Source organism: Sceloporus undulatus, chromosome 1, assembly GCF_019175285.1.
Source record: "Sceloporus undulatus isolate JIND9_A2432 ecotype Alabama chromosome 1, SceUnd_v1.1, whole genome shotgun sequence".
Lineage (NCBI taxonomy): Eukaryota > Metazoa > Chordata > Lepidosauria > Squamata > Phrynosomatidae > Sceloporus > Sceloporus undulatus.
The window spans coordinates 156,258,549-156,282,941 of NC_056522.1; the positions used below are offsets into that span (position 1 = coordinate 156,258,549).

Sequence of the window (24,393 nt, forward strand, 5' to 3'; positions counted from 1 at the left end):
AGCATTTGGTTGAAGAAAAATGGTCTTGTTTCTTGTTTGTCAATCTGGCAGATACAACCTGTGTTCAGAAGAGACCCTCCAACTGGATCAGGAAACATTTGTTTAAAATAGTTGTAAAAAGTCTGGATTGCCATATTCAGCACTTGTGTTCATGGATTGCAAGGGTCATGCATAACAAATGTGGTTCTGTAAGCATTGAAAGCAATAATCACCTGTTTGGACAGGAAAAATGAGTGCCGGTATCTCTCTCACTCACCGACACTTGAAATAAATTCGTATTTCTTTTAGGGCAACACTTCCTTGTATCTGTCATGATTGGCAAGCTCTGGATATGAAAACAATTTGTTCTGTGTGTGTATTTTCCCATCAGTATTGTATAAGCCCATGAATATCGAGATAGGTTGATCTCACTGTGTGAGGTGGGGAGAGGGGGAGGTAACAGAAAATAAAGCAAAGTATGTTGTTGTTAAAATATTTATACCCTGCCCTATATATAAGAGCCCTCCCCCCGACCACCATCTTCAGGGGGAGAGACGAGGCCTGGCCTGGAAAGACTAAGAGCCCTCCACCCGACCACCATCTTGAGGGGGAGAGAGGACTTGCAATTTTTTGTATTGTATTGCAATTTTTACTGTACACCGCTATGATCATTGCGGAATAGCGGTCTATAAATAAAACTTATTATTATTATTATTATTATTATTATTATTATTATATCAAAATATTTCACACGAAGGTTTACACATAGCAATAAAACAAGTTAAACAGATCAAAACAATGAAATAATTTAAATCTAAAAATATATTAAACGCCGTAATGAATTTAAAATTGATTTGAAATTTTAAAAAAAAATGTGCAACAACATTTGGGATGAATTCATGAGACCCAATGGGCTTGATGAACAGCCAAGTTTTAACATGGCACCTAAATGACAAGAGCGTTAGTGCCAGTCAGGGCTCCAGGTGGGGGTGCCACAACTGAGAAGGCCCTCTCCCATGTCCCAACACTATATTGCCTTCACCAGTGGGGCACAGAGAAACCCCAGCAAACCGTAATCCTCAGGCAAGCAGTTATAGGGAGAAGTGCTCCATCAAGTATCAAGGTCCCAAGCCATAAATACAAAGTCAACATTCCTGTTTCGGTAAAGAGGACGTTCTTTTGGAGGCACTTGTATGGCTCTTACAATGCATCATTCTTGTTTAGACGGAACAGAAACATTTGTATACAGTGTGCCCAAACATAGGACTGATAATTATTTGAGGGACTCACAAACGACTATCCTCTGCTTGAAGTGTTGTCATGCCCAAATCTAGTCTAAAGATAAAGACTCAGCAGAGGGGAGAGCAGAATAGCAAGGAAAATCTTGAGGTTGCCCCGTCGCTGGTTATAGCAGGTGGATCAGACTGCAGGTCAGATGGTCATAGTCTTTCCCACTGTGGAGAGATTTGCTGTTCCACTTACAGTAATTAATTCTCAGTTTACATCCATAACAAGCATATTGAAACAACATGCAAATCTGTGTCTTCTCTTTTATTTTTATTTTTTTTGGGGGGGGGGGTGAAGCAGTTCCTTTTGAGGGGAAGATGTATAAATGTGCCTTATCCCTGCTGAAGTAGTCAGATAGTAATTCTTCTAAAGGAGAGTTAACTTTTAGTTAATGCTTTTTCAATGCATAATTTTGAAAGCTTGTTCTCCCTATCAAAGTCATAGAGACAAACTGGGAAGCTCAAGGGTTATTTTGTTCAGCATTTCGTTCTGTATGATTGTTTATATAGAACTGTCTTTCTGATTTTTAACCCCCACCCCCACACACGTCTTGCTCTTTTCAATACTGTAGGTATTTTAAAAGCTCTGAAGTATGATGACTGTACTGTATTATGTTGTGCCAGCAAATGGATCCAATCTGAAGTGCTCTAATTTAATGTGCCAGACCAATAGCACAGACATTCTGCTAATGTTGTAAAGATCTATAGCCACATTGTACACTGATATATTCTGGAAAATGTTTACATTGGAACTATATGAAACCCCCTTTTGTCATATATATATATATATATATGAATGATGGCTGGGCTAACTGTAATAATGATCAGTTTTCATACAAGAAAGAAATCATAATTATCTTTCCTTGGTAATGTAAGTATGGATACATGCAATATGAATTTTCTAACAGCTATTACACAAAGCCAGCAGGATTGTGTGTATATTAGTCTGAATTAAATATGTGTTTGTTTCATTTTCTGACAGACGCCTTGCATAGCCAAGACAGAGAATCAGCTACAAGGATTAGCAACCAGTGTAAGGTGGGGACAGACACCCATCAATCAGTCTACACCCTGGGACACAGATGAGCCACCATCTAAACAGATGAGGGAGACTGAAAACCCAGGTATGCTTCCAGCCTTATTTGTAATTCTGCTGGGGGAAATTGTTCAAAGCAAATTCATTATGCTGTCTCCAATTACCCTTCTAAATAAGACTTTATCATGAGTCCTTTTTTTAATACTACAGCTGGCTTTTCTTTCTAGTTGTAAAGACCCCCTCAGGTTACTCCTATGTCAGGGCTAATACAAATGTATTCAGATGCCTGCAAGTTCATTAAAGCATTTTCTTTTCCCCTCTCTGTCTTTGCCAGGGTTAAAAAAAAGTGCTATTGCATAATACTTCAAGACCTCTTTTTATGTCCAGAGCTACCTGAAATGATTTCCAGCTTCCAGACACATATCATACATTGTGCAGCTATGCCAGACGCCTAATTACAATCTCTTTGTAGTGGCTGGAACACGGTTATTATACGCACAGAGTGTTTGTCAGGGAGCCATGAAAACACGTTGGGGAAAGAGGTTAATTTTCTTGGAAGCATATACTTAAACCGCACAAAGCTGAAAATGTGTAAGATTGTAAACATTCTGCATCATTGGTTGATCAGTATTTTTAACATTTGTGCTTTCCTGCCATGTTGTAGCACCTGTAGCCATTTACCAATCTGGAATAGTTCCAGATTATCCACCTTTTTTAAAGATATAAAAGGAAGGGTTGACAGACTATTGGTAGCATTGAGAGAGAAGGAGGGTGGGGAACTGAGAGAAAGGATGGAGGAGACAATTGGGACATCCTTTTTTATTCTTTTTTGTGCCAGAATTGTTCTTATTGCTAGCTTTCCTTTTTCCAGGTACAGCTCCATGGGTTACAACAGTTGCAGCAGGTAGCCAGCCAACTCTTATAACTCATTCTTATGGGATGACTCAACCTCCGACCTTCAGCCCAGCAGTGAACGTCCAAGCCCCTGTCATTGGAGTTACACCCTCACTCCCTCCACATGTTACCCCCCAGCTTCCTTTAATGCCAGCTCATTACCAGCTCCAGCAGCAGCCTTCACAGCCTCTGAGTAACATGGTTGTGAACCTGCAAAGTCAGCCTTTGTACACTAACAGCCAGCCCATTACTATGTCTTCTATGACTGGGGTTGGCCAGGTGACTCACCCGGGCCACAGTACAGTAGGTAACGGCCACATGACTTGTCCTATCCTGCCTCCACCTCCGCCAGCTTTGCCTTCAGCTGCTCTACCCAATAGTGTTCCAGCTACCAATGGGCAGGCTGCTCCTCAGCTTCCTCCTAACCAGACGGGCAGCCAAGACAACACAAATGGGGTACAGATGCTACGGACTGTTGGTGTGGGGAAGTACGAGTTCACAGACCCTTGGCATCCAAAAGGTAGGTCAGCCCAGAACCCTTCTTGCTCATGGTGCCTGGTGTTTGGGATTATACATACTTGGAAATGTATGTGTGTGTGTAGTGGATTGTGTAGCATTCAAGTTCTGCCAGCCACCTTATTAAGAGGCACCATTGCCAATTAAAGCATCTGTAGTGTTGACATTCCTGTGCTGGCACTCCAGCATCAGTTCCCTGTCTTATGTTTTGTGGTAGGTTTTCATGAATTAAAGATGACAAACTGGTTCTTCTAAGAAGACAGCAGAACCTGTTCAGTTGTTTGGATACTGAGTGACACTTTCCTAGGGCACTTCAAAAAAACAAAAAGTAGAGATGCGCATCTCAAAGCACATGAGACAGCTGTCACTCTTCCCCTACCTTTTTTTTCTCTTGAGGAACACTTACTTATAAGAAAGACTAGGCTTTTTGGTTTAAGTTATGTTTTCTGAGTTTCAGTATTTGATATTACACTTAAAGATATGCTTTTATTTGGTGTTTAAGGAAGAACTGGATGATGTTCCAGTCAGTTCTGACAGTGGATTGGACAGTATCGTAGATGGAGATACACAAAATGCAGCCTTCCAGATGCTGTGGGACTGCAACACTGAGCAGCTCCTAGTCAATGATGAGAGGAACTTGTAGTTGCAGACCAGCAACATCTGGAGGGTACTCTTTTCCTACCCATTGCTCCAAAGGTTCTTCCATACACAGACTGTGCAGCAGAGCATGTTCAATAGTTCACCTGTGACCTGGTGTTCAAGGGAGTCCTGGCTCAACAACTGATACAATAATGTGGTCTAGAGAATTATGACTGCATCTGATCCTTGTTCAGATCCATTCTGGGAAATTCGCAGAGCAATAAAGTGTCAGATAGGTAGACGCTAGACATGCAAAGGGAGTGTACCTAATGTGAACTAATTTCTTTATGTGCCTAGACTTCTTTTTGCCCCATATTGACTGCATAGTCAGTTCACTGTCAGGTTATCAAATCTACTCCAGGGAGATATTCTGCTGGTGGGGAAGACCATATTGTGTGAAAATGCTGCTTTCTTACAAAAACAGAATAGCTCTCTATTACTGCATGTAAAGCTGCAACTCATAGCAGATTGAAATTTCTCTCTGGAACATAACAAACAAATACATACTTTGAGTCACCTTATTTCTGTGACACTATGACAGCTCTTTAATTGTATTACAACTCTTTGACACAATGGAGTGTTTTACTTGGTGTTCAGCTTTATATCAGTCATTTCAATTTAATCTCTGGGTTCTGCTTTATTTCTCAAATTAGTATGCCTCTCTTGGGGAAAAAAGAAGAACAAATGTTCACCATTTCAAAATTGAAATAGTGTGGAGCTTAAGAAAAATGAACATAAAAGGCTACAAAGGCGCCAATAAATGTTTAAAACTATTTATATATACAAACAAGATCCAGATTTAAATATACTAAAACCTCTTGTGTACCTTGATATCAGATTTCTTCCTTGATAATCAGATTTCTTCCTTAACAGTAAATATCTTTTGTTTTTATATGAAGAGATCCATACCAAATGCCCTGTTTTTATGAACAATTGCTTCACATATTGATTTTGGAACCAAAGTACTTTCACAGTTTTCGAGCATTTACTTTGAACGAACATGAAATGTCACAAGAATCTGTTGGCCTGCCATACATGCCTACCACTGTCAAAGAAATATTTCCCAAGGAAATCAAGGTTGGCAAGTAGTTTTTCTCCCTTAAAATATTAAAACTTAGGTGTCAAAATTCATTTTATACATTTCAAGTTGAGGAAATGTTCTCACATAATGGGTCCATGGTGAATGCATCATTGACTCGTATAATGGGTCCATGGTCACCACATCACTTAGAAAAACGTGAGTATAGCCTAACGTAGTCAACATTGTACTCAGTATAAGCTAGGGTTGCCATAATTCTCTTCCACAAAACCAGGACAAAATGTAGGGGAAAACTAAAACCCCAAAAATATTAATTTAAAAATACATTAATATAAATTTGTGCACAAGGGAGGAGAAGGAGGAGGATCAGCCTCTGTCGCTGCTGCCACTTCTGGCAGGGAAGGACGAGTGAGGAGAAAGGATGGAGGAGGAGGTCCAGGCTGGGTCTGGCAAGCAGGGTGCCCTTTACCCCTCCTCGCTGACACTACACACATACACATGCCTGACATTTACCTGAAGGGACTCGTTAGCCATCTCTGCGTCAGCTTCCTGCCATGAACTGTCCAGTTTCCTCTTCCTCCTCATCTTCTTCCACTCTTCCTGGGGCCCAGGTGGAGACAGAGGGAGGCCTTGCCATGCTGGATCTCCTTGGCCAAGGCTTCACAGGCCATGCCTCACCCCCAGGAGGAGACATCCTAGTGGAGGGCGCTGAAGAGGACCGAGTCCGGGGCCAGGGAAGGGCCACAGCCCAAGTGGGCTGCTCAAGGCTGGGTCCAGCTTCTGGCAGCGCTTTCCACCTGGCGCTGGAGCAACCACCATCTTGGAGGAGGAGGAGGAGATGTGACTCATATCACGTAAGAGAAGGAGCTGAGCTCAGCCGACTATTCCTGTCTTGTTCCGGCACTTTTTGTCAATCTCCAGTCAGACTGAAGATTGACAAAATGTGGCCCGGAACAAAGCAGGAATCCAGGCCGGGACACTTTTTAGACCCTCCAATCCAGGATTGTCCCGGTTTTCTGGGACATATGGTAACCCTAATATAAGCCAAACTATGATTGGTTTAGGATTTCCATTTTATTTATATGTCAGTTTTCTTTCTTTTTTCTTTTAAAGGCAGTTTTTTTCTTCTTCTATGAACACAGGATGCTCATAAAAACTGGACAATTTCACTATTGTAGCACAGTCGAAATGTCTATGTGTATGCACGTCTTCAAGTTGCTTGTCAACTTAACCGCTACTCCATTCATTTCAGAGGGTTTTCTTAGGCAAGGAATACTCAGAGGTGGTTTTGCGAGTTCCTTCCTCTGCTTAGTTTCCAAAGTCAGGTGCCTGCAGAATTCTCAAATTTTCTAGTCCAGACTTTGAATTAAAGGGGAACTCCATTCTTAGAATGCATGCATCTCATGTAGAAGTAAAGCAGATATTAGCTTTGACTGATGACAGCTGTCAATGTATTAACTTTACAATTTTTCATAAATTGTAGGGCATTCTGCTCTTATTTTAGTGAATTAGATTTTACTAGCTTCTCTGTTTACAGTCATCAGCATCTGATTTATTACTTCTCATTTAAGAGAGACAGTGAAGCATCCAGATAAAGATGACTGAAAAGCAAAGCTAGATGTGCATTGGTTTTTGGAATTTTCTCCTCCTTTCTTTCTTGATCTTTTCCTTAAAGCTCTTTTCAGACCTAGTACAAAAACAGCAGATACAGCATCATCTTAAAAAGAAGAAATCTTCATTTCACCAACTGAGACATATAGTTTGCCACATTGAGAAACAAATACCTAATATAAGCCACCTTGAGTATAATAAGCATACGTTTGTTTTAATTCTCTAGATGTTTTATGGAAAGCCAGAATGATGTAGTGGTTTGAGTGCTGGACTACGACTCTTAGAGACCAGGGTTCAAATCCATGCTCACCCAGTGGGTGAATTTGGGCAAGTCACATTCTCTCAGCCTCAAAGCAAGGCAAAGACAAACCCTTTTTGAACAAATCTTGCCAAGAAAAGCCTGTGATGGATTCACCTTAGGGTTGCTGTAAGTCAGAAACAACTTGAAGGTACACAGCAGCAGCAACAACAACAACATGTTTTATACTTTTAGATTCCTCCTGATTTCAAATTGAATTCAAACCAAAGGAAGATTTTGGAAATGCATTGTAGCAATGTAAAATGATTCAAAAATACAGTCGGAATTATTCTAGTAACAGTTTTCCAAAGATTTTCTGGGTCATTTTGGCTGAGCATTGGCCAGCAGTATGAGAAAATGCTGGTGCAGATGGACTTGGAGAGCTTTTTCATTGCAATCCCATCATTATTTGTCTCCTCTCCCCTCCCCAGCTTTACCCAAAACACACTATCCCCCATTTTTATTGTTTTTGCTTGATGATCTAGCCTAGTGTGGAGTATTTATTTGACAATTCCCCAAATGAAAAGAACATGTCTTGCCAGTCAAAATAAGTGATACTGATGTTTTTATACATCATTAGTGAACTGATTTAAAATTTCACATTTTGCTTTCCCTAATTATGTTTCATTTGGCTGAGCTGTATTCCTGCAGGGTCTGCATTTGAGTATGTTCACTAAGATGTTTCTTCTTAATAGCCTTTTTCGATTTTATTAGTAAACAAATACATATAAAAAAATAGTAGTAATCTCAGCTCAAAACAGGTTATAGGAAAACTGTTCAACAGTTTTTTGACATATGAATGAAATTAAGGCCTTTATATAGTCCAATTAATTTTTAAAGAGAAGTAACATTTACATTTTATGTTATTGTGTTTTAATATATTTTAAGGAAGCAGTCTTTTAAGTTTTATTTCTTAATACCATAAAACTATGTTCCAAGTGGCGACAATTGGCCTCTTCACTTCTAGCTGGTAGCACAGAGGGGTGATACTTAGATATTTCTTTAAGATAGTATTTTCAAGCACTGTATGTAAAGCATTGTAAAGATAATCTATTGTGTTTCCTTAATCAGGTTCATTTCATGTATACAAAAAACTACCACTAGAATATGTAACTATTGAAATCATACAAACATTTATATGATATAAATAAATACTACTGTCTTTTTACTAATTGCACAGTAGTTATTTCCTAGTATATTCAAGACTGCTTTTGAAATATGACGATCTTGACTCAAAAAATGAAAGGTAAGGGTGGGTTTAATTGGTCATTTGATGGTTTTAACCATTAGTACAAGTGATGGTCTGTCTGCCACTTCCCAAACATGAAGTTAGGTTCAGTGCTAGCAGTTTGGTGCAACTACTTGAAATCTAGGGAGGCTGAAAGTGGATAGTACTGGGTTTAAGAATGTGATTAAAGACTGTAGTTTACTGTGTCTTACACTTCAGGTGCCATAAGTGGCTACCTTGCATTTCCATTTTAAGTGTCATTGATGTCTGCATTAGAGTGCAATTCAGATAAAATTAGCTTCCCACTAAAATTATGGTAGACACCTGACAGAGTTTTTCAATCAGCAGAACAACTTTAACTATATTTATATACTTCAGAAAGCATTTTTGTAAAAATCCTGAGGAAATGGTACAGTTTAAAGTATGAGGTACTTACAATTTAATGATCAGAAGTTACAATGCATTATAGACAAGTGGCCATCGTTGGGATTCTATTTTTGCTAAGATGGGGAAGAGCAGAACTTTCCCTAACATAGTAACATGCTAGATGAAAGAGTTTTAGAAATAGATTGGTTCAGCCTTGCTACTACTGTGGAACATCCAAATATAAAAGAACTGGGACTAGGTAACTGGGTTGGTTTGCACACTAATGGTGTTAATCACTTGTTGGCTGCATCCCGCACTGCAGGAATATTGCAGTGTGGCACTGCTTTAACTTTCATGGCTCAGTGCTATGGAATCCTGGAATTTGTATAAGGTATTAATTCTTTGTCAGAAAGCTTTGGTACCACAACAAACTACAAACCCCGGGATTGTATAGGATGCAGCTGTGGCAGTTAAAGTCGTGTCAAACTGGATTATTCCTGCAGTGCGGATTCAGCCATTGATAGAATTGAAAATATTTCCTGATGGATGAGTTGCTTCTCCTGAAGCTTATATTTCTGTTGTGGGGAGAACTTTTTCCAGCTGAAGACCAATAGGTTAGCATCCAGTAGGTGATGGCTGAGGTACTGTCCATGCCTACAGGCTTTTGAACCTCTATCTTTTGATGTAGTCCACTGCTGTGTGGCTTTTGACAGTAATCCTTTGGAAAGAAGTCCTTGAAGGTTATTGCTCCCCTTTTGATTACCATTCCATGAAGCATAAAATGAGGCCACTAAAAGAGAAAAGCAGCATGTACACACAGTAGGGTGTGTAGGGACATGAGTGTATAGAAGTCTTTTTCATGGGAACATAGATTTCGTCAAGCCTCATCCAGAGCGTTTTGTTGCAGGGAAACGCAGTGGCTCTTGTATATGACACAACTCTCTATTTTCAGCCTGCGCTGTTTTCTAGGTGTAAAGGTTTCAAATAATATAATACTATTTAAAGGACTTTAAAGACTACTTACAGTATTTCTAAGAGCTTGTGCATTCTGTCCACTTTATCACAGCAGCATTGTGTAGACTTGTGAAAAAGGATAGCAAGCATAATCAAGCTGTCTTCAACACTTTTGTTGATTCGCTAGTTAAACTGAAGCTCTTGCTTGAATTCATTATATTGAAATTCACAGTAAGATTAGTAAGTTCCACTTATTTTCTCCTCAGTGGAATTTATGCATACTTAACATTTCTCTAGTCTAGACTATACCTTAGGACCTGTTCCAGATACAGATATTTACTCTATTTCTGATGAGCCCTTGAAGGGCTCTGCTTGCCCACTGGAGATATTAGGTAACATTGATATTGGATAACATTCCAGTATGAAATAAACATAAATGTTAGCAAGCCAAAGCCATGCCTCCAGATATTTTAGCACTTGGTAGTCCTTTATAACAGCTCTACTTTCTAGTATACCTGGGTTGCTTTATTGAAAATTTCACTCCAACAGCCCTTATCAGCGTTCCTTACCAAATCAGAGACAATGTTTTAAATGTGGAACAATTTAAAATGCTGTTTCGATTGGTGAGTTAAGATGCTTCCAAAATAAACTTTTACCACAATATCTTTATTTGGGGAACGCAGGTGACTACGTCTCCATATTCCACCCACAAACAATTTTTCAGCCTTTCCTTAGACATTCTTCAACCCAAGCATCATTGGACTTCCTACTGCAGTCCCTTCCTGCAGTAGGAAGTAGGAATAAACCTTTGTATAATTAGCCAAATGAAGACCTTTAGAAGTGTTTTTAAAAGATGAAGAGTGCCCTAAGGCCCCAAAGCATGTAGAATAGGCAGTGCTATTGGCTACTTGGGGGCAAGTCGTTTGTCCTGCTGTCTGCTTTTATTATAGAACCCTAAAATAAAAATAATTATGCTGAGGACTGCACACAACAGTTTTCTTTTAAAAAATGTTCATGTCTCACAACTAATTTACTGGTATAAAGACAACAATGATAGGCTTGTTGTTGTTCTAACTTCATGTGCATGGGCCACCATTGAAAACAAGGGCGCTTGCTGTCCGCGGATGCTCTCATCCACAGATGGCAAGCCTGCAAATGTTAAGAGCTCGCTTTACTGACCTCAGCTGCATTGCTAGTTCACAGAATTTGGCTCTTGGATCAATGTATCATAGAGATTCAACGAGGCATGAGTGCTTACATGCAATTGAATAGCTTACGTATTTGTGAAGAAGAAATGGTGTGTGTACTGTGGTGGAGTTGGCCCACAACATAACACTGGGTGTATCCACATGGAACTGCTCAAGTCAAGCCTTAGCTCTGCAGTTCTTTAATCTTTGTGTGGTGGGATGTGAATAGGTGTTGCTTGTACACTCTTGCTTTGTGTTGCATTATGCAAAGGTAAGCATTCTTGACTGTGTGCCCACCTGTGTTTTAAAGATAATTAATATGTGAACTGGGTATTTAATTCTGCTATAATTAACTCTTGAAGGAAACATTTTTCCTACTGTATATGTCATAAATTGTCCATTCTACCTTCCCCCTAAACTCTCAGTTGTCCCATTTCCATGATAAGGAATCATTCCCTATAGATACATGATTCTCTTTCAAGTCATGTCTTAGAACGGCTCCCCATGTGAAAGAAGTGAGTTACAGAAATTTGCTAAAACTTGGGGCATGGAAAATTAGCTGAAAGTTGTTAAATGCAACATAGAGAAATTAGAAAAAGAAAAAGAAATAGGTTGTTTACTGCAGCCTTCCTTTGGTGATTTATAATTAGTTTGGGGAGTGTACAGATTTTTACTGTAAAACTCTGCTCTTCTCCAGTAATTATTTGGATGTATCTTCCCTCTTGGGGAAGTATAAAGAACGATTCCGACCGCTTCTGCTTTTCTAAAATAGTGCTGTTATAATATTAGTCATAATATACACAGGAACACTAACCATAGTGCTACTTTCTTGATGTCTTGCTTAACTGCCATTGTCATGCTGTCTTTGATATGAGCTACGGTAGTTCTTCATGTGGTACTCCCTTGACCTGATGGTGGCAGGACATCTTTTCAAGATCCAGCAAAAGCAGCAATTGCACAATCCTTATTAATAACAATAGAATTTATTCACAGACATAGCCATGTTAATCTGGAATATCAGTATGCAAAGAGATCTTGCAGCACCTTTGCGACTAACTGTGAAAGAAGTTGTAGCATGAGCTTTCATAGACTTGATCTGCTACCTCAGTAAACCAAGTCTACGAAAGCTCTGCTGGAACTTCTTTGACACAGTTAGTCTCAAAGGTGCTGCAAGTTTCCTTTGTAATATAATTTAGGTTTTTTCTAAGCCATATAGATTTGCAAAACAGCTGTGTTTTATATGTTCTCATTAGCATTCCAGTAGTAATCCAGTAGCATTCTCAGAACTCTTCCAGCGAAGTCTGGACAAGATTAAGTTTAGTGTATCTAGTCAATTATTCATTTCTTGGATCACGTTAGCTCTGTTGATCAAAGTTTTAAATTTTGCATACGAGTGAAGCAGAAGATATTCCTCCCAATCTGTGAAGGTTGGTGGAGTTAAACAAGGGAATAACACCTTGTAGGAAGCTAGAAGGTAGTGTCTTCACCTGTCTTGCTGTGCTTAGCACAGAGATGGATGCCTGAGCAAAGCTCTTTTAAAGATTGCATTTTGAGGCTCCATTGTGGCATCATCTAGTTTCTCAGAATAAAAAGTTGTGGATTTGACTGTGAATTAAAGTGAATGAATGGGTTCCAGTGTCCACCCCAAGATATGATGACCCAGATTTCTGTTTTTGTTTTGCCTCTTCCAGCTTCATTAGGTGTTGTTATAAATAATGTTATTAATTTTTTTATCTTTTTAATGTCTACTTAGAACAAAAATAAATTGGGACAAAAGGTTTAAAAAAATTCAGAGAAACCCTTAGAGAGTTTTCTTAGCTAGTCCAGATTTAGTCATAGATTCATATAAAACTGTCCACTGTCATTTACGTTTGGGGAAGAATTATACAGCGAGCCAGTAGCCATTCCACTCTGAATCTAACAGGCCCCCATCATTCTTTCTCTCTAAGAGATTTTTAATCAGTTCACCTCCATCCCATTTGGTTAGCAATTACTTTTGTTCTCTTCTTTCTCTCTATACCATTATTTTTTCAATCAGTGCAGAAAGAGGTTTCTTCTCTGTCTTCACTTCCACTATGTTTAAATAACCTAGGCATGGTCGCCACATCTCTTTCTCACTCCCATTTTTAATTCAGATTAGAGTATGTTGTGTGCATGTGTGTATTTATTTACTTTTTATCTCTGCTTTCCCCTATTTTTAAATAGTTTGAAACAGGATTTTCTCATGCCCCCTTTTATACTTTTTTAAAGACAAGACAATACTGTATGTATCTCCTTAAATTGAGGTATCCCTTGACATACACACTATCTCTCTAGCCTTTAACCCAGAGATAATAAATCTGCCCAATTTGGCATCATGTGGGAAGTGAGAGATATTGTGCCTACTCATGAACAAGAGGCAGGGCTTGTTGCCAGTGGCACTACAGAACTTTGGAAAAATTACTTTTTTATACTATGTACAACTTTCAGAGCCACACTGCCAGTATAGCCACTGGCATGTATATATCAGTAGCACTCACAGCAGGATACAGATCAATAAAATCACTTAACAATTCAAACACATGAGGACAATTTAAAGAAATGTAAACACATTAAAACTTAGTTCTGTTAAAACAATCTCTCAATTATGCCATAGTTCATTGCCAGAGATTCAGAACAGTGCTCTCCAGTGATTTGCTATAAATATTTAAGAACCTCTAAAACTTTATTTATCCATTTATTCATTCTCACTAAGACAAGATAAGATCCATGCGGCCCTTAAGATGTTGCTGGACTGTGGCTTCCTGCATTCCTCATCATTGGCTATGTTAGTTAGAGCTTAAGAGGGTTGCAGTTCAGCAACATCTGGGGGACTACATAATTCCCACTCATGCTTTAACCATATATCACTCGTCAATAAGTCTATAAATTGATTCCCAAAATTTGACCCCAAAATCGCAGGTTGACTTATTTATGAGTCAGTATGGTAATGTGATAGCAGCTCTTTCGGATTTCCCATGTAGTGGGGAGAGGGTTTCTTTTTCTCTTTATCCAACCAGAAAGGGTCCTGGGGGACTGATTGCTGTTAAACAAACAAAAGTACCTCTCTGCCTGCACTGGCTGCTGCTGTCTGGGGAGTCAAGGGTGAAACCAAAACTGAAACGCTGAAGCAAAAAGCATCAGTTAGAGTCACTGTTGCTGTGCGCGCAAATATATGCACTGAAGGATCATCCAAGTTTTACCCTCAAAATCCATAACTTTGGCCCCAAAACCTGTCCTTGACTTATACATGAGGTTGACTTATAGTCGGGTATATATGGTAACCTTAGAACAATTCTGTCTCTTTTATAGCTTCAGAGTACAACTGCCTACATGTTGTATAATGATAATATAAAATGTAAAGTACAGTTTGCCCTCCATTTCCATGGATTCTGCATCCATGGATTCAAAATATCCATGGATTTAATTTTTTAAAAAAATTGCCAAAAGCAAGTCATGATTTTGCCATTTTATATAACCTGACTTGAGCATCTAAAGATTTATTGGTATCCACAAGGGATCCTTGAATCAAATCCCAGCAGATGCCAAGGGCCCATGGTAAAAATAATTTGGGGAAAAGTTTCAGGCACTTTAATTCTATTTCTATTGACAACAAAAGAAATGATAAAATTTTTTTTACTAATTCTCAGTTTTAGAAACACTGTTTTCAAAATCCACTTTCCATTTTATTGCCTCAGTTCATTAACTATTCATGTGTCAAAAGAGGCAAATCAAACAGGAAGAGAATTTGCAAAAGGTCAGGAGCTCTGGATCATAATATATGGCTTATGCACTGGAAAAGGCCTGTCTACACTATCACCTTTTTAAGAATTAACAAGGCATTTTGATTTTCTGATATTCAGGAATCAGTCCAGACCTTCAGTGTTTTAATGAGTTCCAAAAGTGAGGCGTTGAGACCTACTTCATCCCTATTGCAATTTCATGACTGGCTTACTAAATTTTCCCCAGTCTCACAGCACTAAATAGCATCAACATAAGCCATTGGATTCACAGTATAAATATCAGAGAAATACAGTACCAAAATTAAAATACATGAAAAGGGAACATACAAAATCCTTTAAGCATATGAAAGCTTTTCTCCTGCCTCTTTTCATCCTGTCACCTCTAAACTGCTGTTACTGCTTCCGGGCCGTAATTAAAGTTGGGTCCAAATCTTGACACCCAAATTTCAATGGGATGTGGTTCCCCTGTCCAGTAGTATTATGTCAAATACTTGAAAAGTGATACTACAAAACATTACAAAGAAGAACAAGAGTGAGGTTTTAGCTGTCTAGCTTGTGCCCAGCACACCCCTAAGTTTGGCAGGAAGGTGATTTCACTTCTATAAGGAAGGAGTACTTTTTTTCTCCCCTACCACCACCAGTCCAGCTCACTGTGTTATAACAGTGTAATTTCCATGGCTTGACAATTAGTGTTCCTTTTTTTAAAAAAAATAGATTTATTTATCGGCCATAGGATTATTAATAGTATCCAGGTGCTTTTATCTTATTTGAAGGAGGTATGATATTCCTTAGTATAATCCTCATGTGTTTGTTCCCTTTGATTCAAAGGTGAGAGACACTAATGAATAATTAGTGATCTCTCCGCAAACATTTAGACCTTGTTTAAACATTCCGTTGGTCTTGGTACTTCTCATTTAAGTCATTTACTTTAGTAGGATTCCCAAGAGAGCTGCTTACACAAGGGTCAGATTTTAATATGAAGGTATGTTCTGTTGAGTGGCTTATCTGGATTAGAAAGTTATCACTGATTTGAGCTGGTAACTCAAAGGTGAAAATAAGGCTGGTAGTAGTGATCATAGCTGTTTTGCAATTGTGTGTTTTGTACAGTGGGAAACACTGGACTTAGAAGCACGTAGATTCTGTGCCACTGCCAAGTTAATTCTTGCCTGTGTGGCACACTGACTTAGTAAGCTGTTTACATCATAGAACTGAATGATCTGTTTAACAGTCAATTTTGTTCTCATTTGAGTTGTACAGGTTTCTGGACCAGCTCCCAAGGGTAGTGAGAAGCCATTAATGGAAAAGAATTAGCGAAGAGTCTGTTCTTCCCACTCACTGAAGGAACAAAATTGAGGGGAGCCAGGGAACCAAACTAACATGAATGTAATTCCCAATTTCAATCTTCTTTGTATTATGGGTCATTACCTGTTAATTGACTAAATGGCAGTTCTCTCTGAATGAAAAGTTTTGTTTAGCTTTTATAATGAAGACAGATGATATAATTAGTATCATTTCTGTTTTGGAAATAATGAAAGCATTGCATCTGTGTGATGCAGCTTCCAGCCTGCATAATATGAAGAAGTAACTCTATCTTAGCACGCGCATGCGCACGCACACACACATGCACACACATATATAGCTACTTACATATATTCGGTTACATGAATATAGCCTAGAAGCAGTAATGACAGATCCTTTGTTCATTCTCTCCTTTCTCTAGAACAGTCATTTTCTTACTTTCTGCCTTCTGGTAATGGTTTTCCCCCACTGATGTTCCTCTGAGAAATCTCTGAGCTAGTGCCATGGAAATCATGTGGTTTTGAGAAGATGTTGTAGGCCTCAAGGTCACCTATCCATTTTGGATGGATTGGGTATCCTTTTCCTTGCATCTGCAATTGCAAGTGAGAGGGTTTTAGTGAGGAAGCTGTTAGTTTCAAAGCCACTGCTCTAGATTTCATACTTGTGTTATATTACGGTGAAATGAAAGCACACTACAGAGTGAAGCAAAGGGTCTGGCTGTTTATGTCCCTAGCTTAGACTGCTGAAAGCTATCTCAGTGGTGTTTTTTAAAGAACAGTTTTTGTTTGTTTTTAAGATGCTTTCTTTGCTTGCTTTCACATACAAAAAAGGGTCTCCTAAGCAGCTTACAATAAAAGCAATTAAAATGTGTTAAATCTGTTTAAAATAAAATAAAACCAAGAGTAGAATAAAAGGTCATAGTTTAATCTGCAAGGGAGAGAGATATCTGAGACTGAACTAAAGGCTAAGCAAAATGAAAAAGGTCTTGACAGAGAGAGAGAGAGAGAGAGAGAGCAATTTAATCTCTTCAAGGAGGCAGTTTGGATGCCTCAAGAGAACAGGTCCTGAGCTTTCTAATAGTTTATTTTCTGTTCATCCATGTATGTTCATGTATTTAATCAGGTCACTAGTTTAGTAGATGGTGGGAATGCTATGGACGTCATTTATCAGGATAGCATTTGATAAGCCCCCTCCCCATAATATTTTGATTAGCAAAACAATAAAGACTAGACAGAAACACTATCAAACGCATCCATTTGTCCTAGGGCCATTACTGTTCAACATTTTTATCAAAGGCTTAGATGATATGGAGGGAATCCATATCAAGTTTGCGGATGATACAAAATTGGGAGGGATGGCTAACATATTGGAAGACAGGAACAGGATTCAAATAAGCCTTGATAAACTAAAAAATTAAAAACTAAAAACTAACATTCAATGGGGAAAAAATTGCAAAATTCTATATTTAGGCTTCAAGAACCAAATGCACAAGTATAGGATGGAGGATACGTTGCTCAGCAGTACTACATGCAAAAAGGGCCTTGGAATTATTGTTTATCAAAAGTTGAACTTGAGCCAACAGTGTGATGCTGCAGCAAAGAAGGTGAATGCTATTTTAGCATGCATTAATAGAAACATAATTTCCAAGTCAAGGGAAGTAATAGTCCCACTATATTCTGAGCTGGTCAGGCCCCATTGGTTCTGGGTACTTCATTTTAAGAAGGATGAGGAAAAGTTTGAGCAGGTTCAGAGAAGGGTGATAAGAGGTATGGAGAGCAAAACATGAGGAAAGGTTGAAGGAGTTGGGCATGTTCAGCTTGATGAAGAGAAGACTGAGGAGTGATGTGACTGTACTGTGTAAATACCTCAAGGGCTGTCATAGAGGTTTGGGAGCAGGCCTGTTCTCTGCAGCTCCAGAGGGTAAGACAGGTCTAACTGAAGTTACATGATAGTAGATTTTGATAGATCATGAAAAGGAACTTCTTGACAATAATAGTAGTTGAACAATGCAACCAATTGCCTAGACAGGTAGTGGGGTCTCCTTCTTTGGGTGTCTTCAGAAAGTGGCTGGATAGCTACCTGCTGAGGATGATTTAGCTAGAGAGCCTGCCTTGATTGAGCCCAGAGTTGGAATCGATGTTCCATGAAGCCCCTTCCAACTCTATGATTCTGTGGCATAGCATTTATTTTATGTTTTTACTTTGCCCCCAAAAGACATTGGGAGAAATGTAAGCACTTTTAGTTGGCTGCTGCTAAGTTCTCACCAAAATTTGGACCTGATGATGTCAGATATTCCAATTACCCAGAGCAAAACAAAAACAAAAAGTGATTGGAAAAGTAGCTGTTATGACGGAAAAAAGCTCTCTTTCTTTATTTTTCATAATCACTACAATAACTGAGGTTTCATTAAAATGTTAACAAATATAATAAAGCTAATGAAGCTGTTCTTACTAGGAAATGAGGATAATCAGAGAAATAAATTATATATCATGAAGAAATGATTATGTTTATACTTTTTTGTTAATACCAATTTTGCATGCTTTTGCAAACATACATTTAAGTGTAGAAAAATCATGAATATCTCATGACACCAGAGTCACTTCTAAGTTTGTCAAATCCAGAGGGAAATTATTTCACAGCTTACCTGTGCCACAGCTTTCGGCTCCTAGCAACTTAGGAAAAGATTAATGTCGCAGGCTGAAACTTTATGGAACACCTAAATTAGATCCACAGTCTTAATGATTGCAGTCTTGTGGAGAAAAGCTGCGTGTAAAGTCTGTGGGGGCTTATGTACACCAAAAGGCACACAGAATTTCTACCATTGCTTTCAGATCTGTGTGTGTGTGTGTGTTTGGTGTTGTTGTTGTTGTTTTGGCCAACAACTCCTACCATAGCCTATGACGAGGGAATATGGGAGCTGCAGTCCAGAAAAAATTGAAATCCTCTACTTCTTTCCCCTCATTTTAAATGTATTGCGTGCATAAGGAGACCATTGTGTGTGAACAATTAGTAACAGATGTTAATGCATCATTAATACTTTTCAAGAGATATGCTTTTCTCCTTCATGGCAGCTTTCACACATAAGAGACAAGAACAAGCAGATGATTACATTTTTTTTAAATATATTGTTAAAATAGTTTTATTCAAAAATGAACACATAAACATAGTCAAACAGCATAAATATAGACATAGACAAAGCAGGATAAGATTGAAGACAATAGAGCTAATTCAACCCATCATGTGAATGCTATCACTGGAATAAAAATGTGATCTGTGTTTGTCTACATTTTTAATTCATATTTTTATTCCGAACATGGCATTCACATGATGGGGTGAATCTGCTTTGTAGACTATAGTCTTATCCTGTTTTCATGTCTGCAAAATGGGTTACATCTAAGCATCTGTACTCACAAAGAGAAATACAAAAAGCTACTTGTTTCCCTGTGATATAGAATGTTTTACCTATTTCTCTATGGTATAGCATCACCTGTTTCCCTTTAGTATAGCACTACACTGCTGGGAAGGTTCATGGAAATACCTTAGCCATGTTACAGTAGCAACTGTTGGCTTCCACTATGAATCTACTCTGGGTTTTGGCATCAACTTTAAGGAACTGTGTAAAATGGTCCACCTGTTCTGGGGACAGACGTCAGCAATCTGGATATCTCCATTAATGGCCAGACTAAAACTTGGGAGAGATAACCTGCTCCACTGACATGGAAGCCAATAGCTGCCAGTACATAGTTAGTAAATCTGAGAGAGTCCCAGTTTCCTCTCACTGAATACTGGGAGAATCCTCCAATCAGACTCTACCTGGGTACTATGTGTAAAAGAAAATCATGGTGCAAATGACCGGGGGAGTTCAGCTGCTGAGCAGTTTGGCTGGGCTGTGTCTTGCTCCCAGCTTGGAGGAGGTAGCATCCCTTACTCCATTAACCCAGATTGTAGAATTCAAAGACTTAGCTGTGTTAGTCTAAATCAATATGCAAAAGGACAGTCAGAATGAAGTGATATAAGTATATGTTCCCTCCTGTAATTTCATACAGAAGAGAGGGCCGAGACTAGTAATTATCTCAATTTGACTGAAAGCCTGTCATAGCTGAAATGGGAGGACTTAAACTTTCCTTGGGTATGAGGTTTGGAAATCTTTCCCATGCTCTTCCAATCACTTTATTTTCCCTCATCATATGATCAAAAGTTGACAGTTATTGCACATTTTGGAGTCCACTCATTTCAGCTTTTCTTCAGTACAAAATGACACACTATACCACTGCTACTCCAAAATTGTCACTAATGGATGTAATAAGGGCCCTGAAGTGCACACTAAATGAAACCATTATCCTGTCCGATAATTCATGGATTGGAACTGTCCTTGGCAGATGCAGAACAGCATAGGGTTTCAGTGACATCTTTATCATTTATTCTCACATTACTCCTTAAAAGTATCAAAGGAAATCTAAGCCACAAACCTGTGTTAAATATAACAGTGAAAGGCACACTTTAGACAGCAACAGCTGAGAAATGCAGCTTTGCATTCTCCTTAAAAACTGGGTTGTGAAAAGGTCTGAAAAATGATATGGCCATCATCAGTGCTTCAGACTACAAGCCAAAAATAAAGAAAAAAATTGGCTACCTTTACAAAGGGGCTTGGGAGCTTAGAAAGCTTAAATTATTGCCATGCCTTCCCATCTATGTTTCATTTTTTGGGTGAGAAGTAAAGCCACACATGCTTTTAAGAGTGCAAATTAGAGCAGAATGTTGACTCAATTTAGAAGAGTACCCATCTGACCAGTTTTATTTGAAGGCCTGCTTTGATGCATCATTTCAGGTAATGGCTCAGATCAGAGGGCTTGGGACTGAAGCAGCAAATGGCATGCCCAGAGGGGCAGATCCTCTCCTGGAAAATGTCAGTGTTTGATCTCATTTCACTGAAATCCTTCTGTTACTGTAGCAGCCTTCTGCTAAGAATTCCTCTTCTTCCTATCGCTTTAGTGTGTGCCTGGACCAGCTCAAGTTATTCAGGAGCACGTTTCTTTCTGGCACAACAAACTCTCATCAGCTCTTTGACTGTGTAAAGCAGCTCAAGTCCAGAACACATTAGGTAGGTTGTAGCCTCACCATAAGCATTCATGTAAACAAGGCCGAAGGGGCCATTTCAGAAAATATCTATCTCTACAGAAAATAACACTGATCTTCCCTGACTAGGTGATGGACAATCCCCAGAATCTGTTTCTCTAACTCTTAAGTGGCTCTTTGGATTTTCATTTCTGAAACCCAAACTTCCATTTTGCATAATCAAGTTTCTCTAGTTTCTGTAACTCTGAGTAGCTGTATTAGGAAATTAAGTTACAGTGACTAAAAATCCATCCATCCTATGGTTCTATGAAGTATAAACCTTCTTTTGTTGGTTGTTGTTGGTTTGTTTGTGTGATTGATTTGATCATGGGGTTTTCTTTTGGGGGGGTGGCTCTCTAATGATATCAAATGACAATCTGTATTAGGGAACCAAGCGTATCCAGAGGTACGAATGTGGAATGACACTTGTCTTTAGACAAACACAAACATAGAAATACTGGGAGAAAGCATGGTAGATAAATCTCTGTCTCACTGAGCATTTTTCTGCTTTCATGTGTTGCACTGAATAATGCCCTGCTGAAAAAGTCTCCCGGGTGGGTGTGTTTCAGCCTCCTTTCCAGCCTGCAATGACATCTGGCTGTTATGCTCTCGTCTCACCCCACCAGTTCCCTTTCACGCAGGGCCAAGGCTGTTCATGCTGTCATTGCCTGTCATGCTACTTATGCTGATGATACCATGCAGTTTTAATTAATTCTAAGGCTGTCTGAGCTTAGAATCAATTAGTCAGAAATGAAAACTAGGAAGGCAAGAAATAGAACAGAAGGAGGGAAGGAAAGAAAAAGCTCAGGCGAGCCCAAGATTATAATTTTTTTACCTTCCTGAGACATTTATTTTTAAAACGTATCCTGTTTTCCTGAACACAGAGAAATTTCGCCACCTCCAATCTTGCCTGAGTCAAAGGACAAGATGGCATCCCTTTCCCATTCTCTATAGAACAGACTGGGAGTTGAGTTGTACTTCAGCCAGAGTGGTGGGACAGTGCCAGTCGCCATACCTGCTAGCTGGTAGCCAGTGCACTGGATAGACCACGTAGTGCACACACATATGTATGTATTTAGACATGTGTCCTGTAACACTTTTGGTACATATCCATCCTGCTACCCTCCCACCAGTATCACCTGCTAGGCAGAGATGGCTGCCTAAATCTGCCCAATGGCAGGACCGGATTCATTTATGTAAAGAGTCAATTCCTACCACAAAGTCGATCCTGACTTTTACAGGATCTATTATATACTGCATATTGGATGGATTTTAAAAATTGTAAGCTGCTTTGATTGTTTTTGTAACAGAAAAGCGGGTTATAAATAAAGTTTATTATTATTATTATTATCATCATCATCATTATTACAGTTTTACAGTTGACCCTTTCTATGAGACAGACTTTGTGTCCTGAGGCTCAAAGGGGGCACATGTCCTGAAGTTCAAAGGGGAGGAGAGAAGGGGAAACTTTCCTCAAGCTTTACTAAGGCCGGCGCTGCTGGTTGCTCTGCGAGGGAGCTGCAGCAGCCAAACCGTGTGACTCCCGTGCGGAGCAAATAAGAAGCTCCAAAATGGCGCTTCTTACCGCGGCGCGGTTATGACACCGCGAGGTGCCAATCGCGCACTCACGACGTCATAAGCGCCGCGTGACGTGCGGACACTATGTGTCCGACACGTAATAATGGCGGTGCCTGTGTGTATAGGGCACCGCCATTATTACACCCCCATCACGAGATAGGGGTGAGGCCGGTGAGGACGCTAGGTCCCTGGCCAACCCCTATCACGTGATGGGAGCGCCTCAAGAGCCCGTGTGTAACAGGCCTAAGTCTCTTAATGCTGAGATCCATAGCTGCGTCTGCATGAATACAGTTTGACATGGTTTAAACTATCAGGAATGTTTTGACACTGTTTGAATCATCATGCTATGGACTCCTGGGATTTGTAGTTTGTTGTGGCACAAGAACTCTTTGATAGAGAAGGCTAAATATCTCACAAAACTAGAAATCACAGAATTCTGTAGCATTGAGCCATGGCAGTTAAAGCAGTGTGTCAAACTGCATTATTTCTGCAGTGCAGATACAGCCTCTATCAGTTTGGTACTTACTAATGGCATGAACACATTGGTATAAAGTTGCTGCATATTAGATACACTTTTTTCAGATCTTACGATGCTTGGCAAGCTTTCCCACATGGGAAGTTGGCACTTTGTTCTATGTGCCTTTCAGTTCTCTGTCAAATATGTACATATTAATGTTAGTTGATTTTTCTAATGGGTTTTAAAGGAAGCTGTCATATTCAGAGAGTGAGAAGATTTTTCATTTGTTTACCAGAATGTACTCAAAAAGCATCATATTCTCAATACTAGATGTTTGGTAATATAATTCATTGTCTATTAATTTGAAAAATACATGATGCCAAATCATTCCAAGAGTGGATTCTATACGCCTCTTCTGTAAGATATTCTGCTTAAAATTTCTTTTCATAAAAGAGAGAAGTTTCAGTGCACTTTTTCCACTATCCTCAAAAGTTTATCTAATTGAAGCATAAGGTTAGCTAAGCCATGGTATTTCTCAGAATATAGTGAAAGTGTATTGCAGAAAGAATGCTTACAGGAAATGTGACAACATACAGGTCAATCTAAAGCTCTTGTTAGCATTTCTACAATGGTCTCAGTCCAAAAAAAGTATGTTTTTATACATATTCTTGTCACTGCAGGAGATTTCATATATTTTATTTTTGGATGTAATATACATGTTTGTCAAGATCTCTGTCAAGGTCTGACAGTATATATCAGGGTTTCTTATATTTACAAGATATGAATAAATATGCACTCCCAATTACGATCCTTGTGGCATTTTCCAACAGACTTATGTACTGTGAGAACATAAGAGGTGTGTCAGACCAGTCCAAAGTTCTTTATCCAAGGGGAGTCCACTAACAGAGCATTTGTGCAATTGTACCCTCCATCTAAGGCTCCCCAGCAACTGATATATAGAGGCACACTGTCCAGGTTTTCATGAATCTATCCAATCTCCTTCTAAAGCCATCTAAGCCATCACTACATCTGGTGATAGTCATTTCCACACTTTTACTATGCAGTAGGTGAAGTAAATTATCTGCCCTGAACCCTTGATCTTTAGTGAATGAGCCCAGGTTCTAACATGAGAGGAGGAAGTGCTTCTCCT

General features: G+C 39.1%; 1 protein-coding gene across 1 annotated transcript in view; it reads left to right on the forward strand.

The window, feature by feature from the left end:
• The window catches only part of KLHL29 (kelch like family member 29), a 401,354-nt gene that overhangs the window by 209,366 nt on the left and 167,595 nt on the right, over positions 1-24,393 (forward strand). The window contains exons 4-5 of the mRNA XM_042440747.1: positions 2,248-2,389; positions 3,173-3,715. Coding sequence (XP_042296681.1) covers positions 2,248-2,389; positions 3,173-3,715 — 685 coding nt within the window. The remainder of the gene's footprint in view (positions 1-2,247; positions 2,390-3,172; positions 3,716-24,393) is intronic.